General features: G+C 35.9%; 1 protein-coding gene across 1 annotated transcript in view; it reads right to left on the reverse strand.

The window, feature by feature from the left end:
• Positions 1-1,241, reverse strand: part of bean1 (brain expressed, associated with NEDD4, 1) — a 44,248-nt gene extending 43,007 nt beyond the window's left edge. Inside the window, exon 1 of the mRNA XM_015381375.1 lies at positions 1,040-1,241. Within this exon, the coding sequence (XP_015236861.1) occupies positions 1,040-1,064 (25 nt within the window). The 5' untranslated portion in view covers positions 1,065-1,241. The remainder of the gene's footprint in view (positions 1-1,039) is intronic.
• Positions 1,242-3,481: the final 2,240 nt, after the last annotated feature.

Here is a 3,481-nt window from a genome sequence, read left to right on the forward strand (position 1 = left end):
GAACTATTATAATAGTTCTGACTAGGGATGATAACTGAAAATCTCTGATTGAGGCTGCAAAAAATAAGATTGGGAATGAGGTTCACCTTGCTAGAGAACGATCACTATAAACAGCCAGCTGGAGCTGGAAGGTTTAGTATGCTGTAAGGTCACTGTTAATTAAAATAATTCACAGGTTTCAGACTTTTGTAGATGTAAGTCAACAAACGTGAAGAAATTTCCTTGTTTTTTCCCTGTCAATTCATACATACAAACAACATCAGATAATTTACTTGTAAAAATACAATTTTAGTAGTTACAACCCTGTAGCAATACAAGTAAGAATCACAAATTTACAAAGCTAGAGCTTTTTTCTGCATTTATAATATAGTATTTTGAAAAGAAGAACAGGCAAAGCTTTTAGTTTCTAGAAAAATGGTAGCAACAATCTCCCCCAAAGGACTTGCAGCTGTTGTTGCAGAAACAGATGGTGCTGCAAAGCACAGAAAGTAGAGGAGATCTGTGTTTTGTTGTCACAGGTGTTGGTTGTCAAACTATTTTTATCTAAATCTGAACAGAATCAATTGCATTGATTTAATGTTGTGATTTAATTACCTATATTCTCTATTTGACTTTGACCTTTATAAATAAATCAAAACTCTTTTAAGTTTAAGTACAGATTTACCTACAATTTTATATTTGTCATTATAAATAAACAGTAAAAAATATTGTTGCAGAAATAATCTTTATTGCTCTGTTTTTTCACCTTGGGTCGTTTAGGATCTGCAACGTTTGACATGAAATTGCTTTTAAACTAGAACCATTGCCCTTAAATGTTGTTTCCTACAACATTTGCCAGATGAGGCTGTCTGTCGCCTTCCTCCAACGTTAAATGAATCACAGTGAGTGTCATTCAGAAAAAAAAAAAAACAACCCACACATAAAAGTTCTCGGAATCATAGAGGAAATCATACCTCCTGTAACACCAGGAGACAAATTAATGCAAAAAAAAAAAAAAAAAAAATTAATTAAGGAGGAGGAGATCCATGTTGCTCCCTACCTGAGCAGATCAATTTCATCAGCATGAACCTCCTTCACTGTGTTTCCTCTTGCAGCATCTCAACAGGCAGGGAGCCAACTGGAACTGCTCTCGGCCACAGCGCTGCCTTTGTATGCGTGACTGAGGGGACAGCAAAAGAGAGAGAGAGAGAGGAAAAAAAGAGAGGAAAAGGGGATCAGTGGCACATTGGGGACAAAACAAAAAAGTGAGGTGCAGGCCTAGAGGCGGCACACAAAGACATCAAACAGCAGGTGGATCGACAGCAAATGAGAGCAACAAATGAAACAAAAGTGAGAGGAAGCTGTGCTGTTTCTCACAGAGGGAGGAAGCACAAGACAGATGCAGGAGTCACACACCCAAGCCTGGTTGTTTATAAAGCCCCAGGCTCTGTGTGGGTGTGTGTGTGTGTGTGTGTGTGTGTGAGAGAGAGAGAGGAGGTCCAGTGGTCGCCTACACCTCTGTGATCGTGTGTGTGTTCATTGCTCTTTCCGGAACATGGCCAAGGGGTTGAAATGTTCCCATCGATTCCTCAAACACGGACACATCTGATCTTGTTTTACTAGCAGGGAGCAACGCTTGAGGTTATTACTACAACTATTACAACTTAAAGGTAGAGGCAGGAATTATCATTGCAAACATAAAACCTTCCACACAAATAATGATTTTAAACCTATTAATACAGCATTTTTTTTACAGTTTCCTTTTAAGATATACCCCTTTTCTGTCTTTCAAGCTTTGTTTTTATTCTATCATTATTTTTACCCTATTATATCAGGCTTGTTAATTTATTTATGTAGGCTTGCAGAGCGCTTTGGATACTGTAAAATAAATCATCTAATCTGTTATACATACATAGTCATTTTATATGTCATGTTTTATCATTTACAGGATATTTTTTAAATTTATAAAATCTGGAGTAAAATGATAGAATATAAAATATTCATTATTAGTTATGATAGATTATTTAATTAATGAAAATGAGAGCATACACTACACTCAATTATAATACAATTATTATGTTTATTATAATTATCATGTTTAATGTTTATATGAAAATCAATAAAGCAATTGGGTGTTTTATAACTTGATTTCTTTATTTATCTTTTGGCCTGGATATGCAATTTCTCTCGTTTCCTGTTTAGGCACTGACAAAAAAAAGGCTCATAAAATGTATTTGAGATATGTTTTTGACATATTGAAGATAAATGAATTTAAACTTTTGCACAATTTTTGTTTTGCATTAAATGTCTACTTGTAGTCAAAAATTAGAGCAANAAATTAATTAAGGAGGAGGAGATCCATGTTGCTCCCTACCTGAGCAGATCAATTTCATCAGCATGAACCTCCTTCACTGTGTTTCCTCTTGCAGCATCTCAACAGGCAGGGAGCCAACTGGAACTGCTCTCGGCCACAGCGCTGCCTTTGTATGCGTGACTGAGGGGACAGCAAAAGAGAGAGAGAGAGAGGAAAAAAAGAGAGGAAAAGGGGATCAGTGGCACATTGGGGACAAAACAAAAAAGTGAGGTGCAGGCCTAGAGGCGGCACACAAAGACATCAAACAGCAGGTGGATCGACAGCAAATGAGAGCAACAAATGAAACAAAAGTGAGAGGAAGCTGTGCTGTTTCTCACAGAGGGAGGAAGCACAAGACAGATGCAGGAGTCACACACCCAAGCCTGGTTGTTTATAAAGCCCCAGGCTCTGTGTGGGTGTGTGTGTGTGTGTGTGTGTGTGTGAGAGAGAGAGAGGAGGTCCAGTGGTCGCCTACACCTCTGTGATCGTGTGTGTGTTCATTGCTCTTTCCGGAACATGGCCAAGGGGTTGAAATGTTCCCATCGATTCCTCAAACACGGACACATCTGATCTTGTTTTACTAGCAGGGAGCAACGCTTGAGGTTATTACTACAACTATTACAACTTAAAGGTAGAGGCAGGAATTATCATTGCAAACATACAACCTTCCACACAAATAATGATTTTAAACCTATTAATACAGCATTTTTTTTACAGTTTCCTTTTAAGATATACCCCTTTTCTGTCTTTCAAGCTTTGTTTTTATTCTATCATTATTTTTACCCTATTATATCAGGCTTGTTAATTTATTTATGTAGGCTTGCAGAGCGCTTTGGATACTGTAAAATAAATCATCTAATCTGTTATACATACATAGTCATTTTATATGTCATGTTTTATCATTTACAGGATATTTTTTAAATTTATAAAATCTGGAGTAAAATGATAGAATATAAAATATTCATTATTAGTTATGATAGATTATTTAATTAATGAAAATGAGAGCATACACTACACTCAATTATAATACAATTATTATGTTTATTATAATTATCATATTTAATGTTTATATGAAAATCAATAAAGCAATTGGGTGTTTTATAACTTGATTTCTTTATTTATCTTTTGGCCTGGATATGCAATTTCTCT

The sequence above is a fragment of the Cyprinodon variegatus genome, unplaced genomic scaffold (assembly GCF_000732505.1).
Source record: "Cyprinodon variegatus isolate N-32 unplaced genomic scaffold, C_variegatus-1.0 Scaffold232, whole genome shotgun sequence".
In the NCBI taxonomy this organism is placed as follows: domain Eukaryota; kingdom Metazoa; phylum Chordata; class Actinopteri; order Cyprinodontiformes; family Cyprinodontidae; genus Cyprinodon; species Cyprinodon variegatus.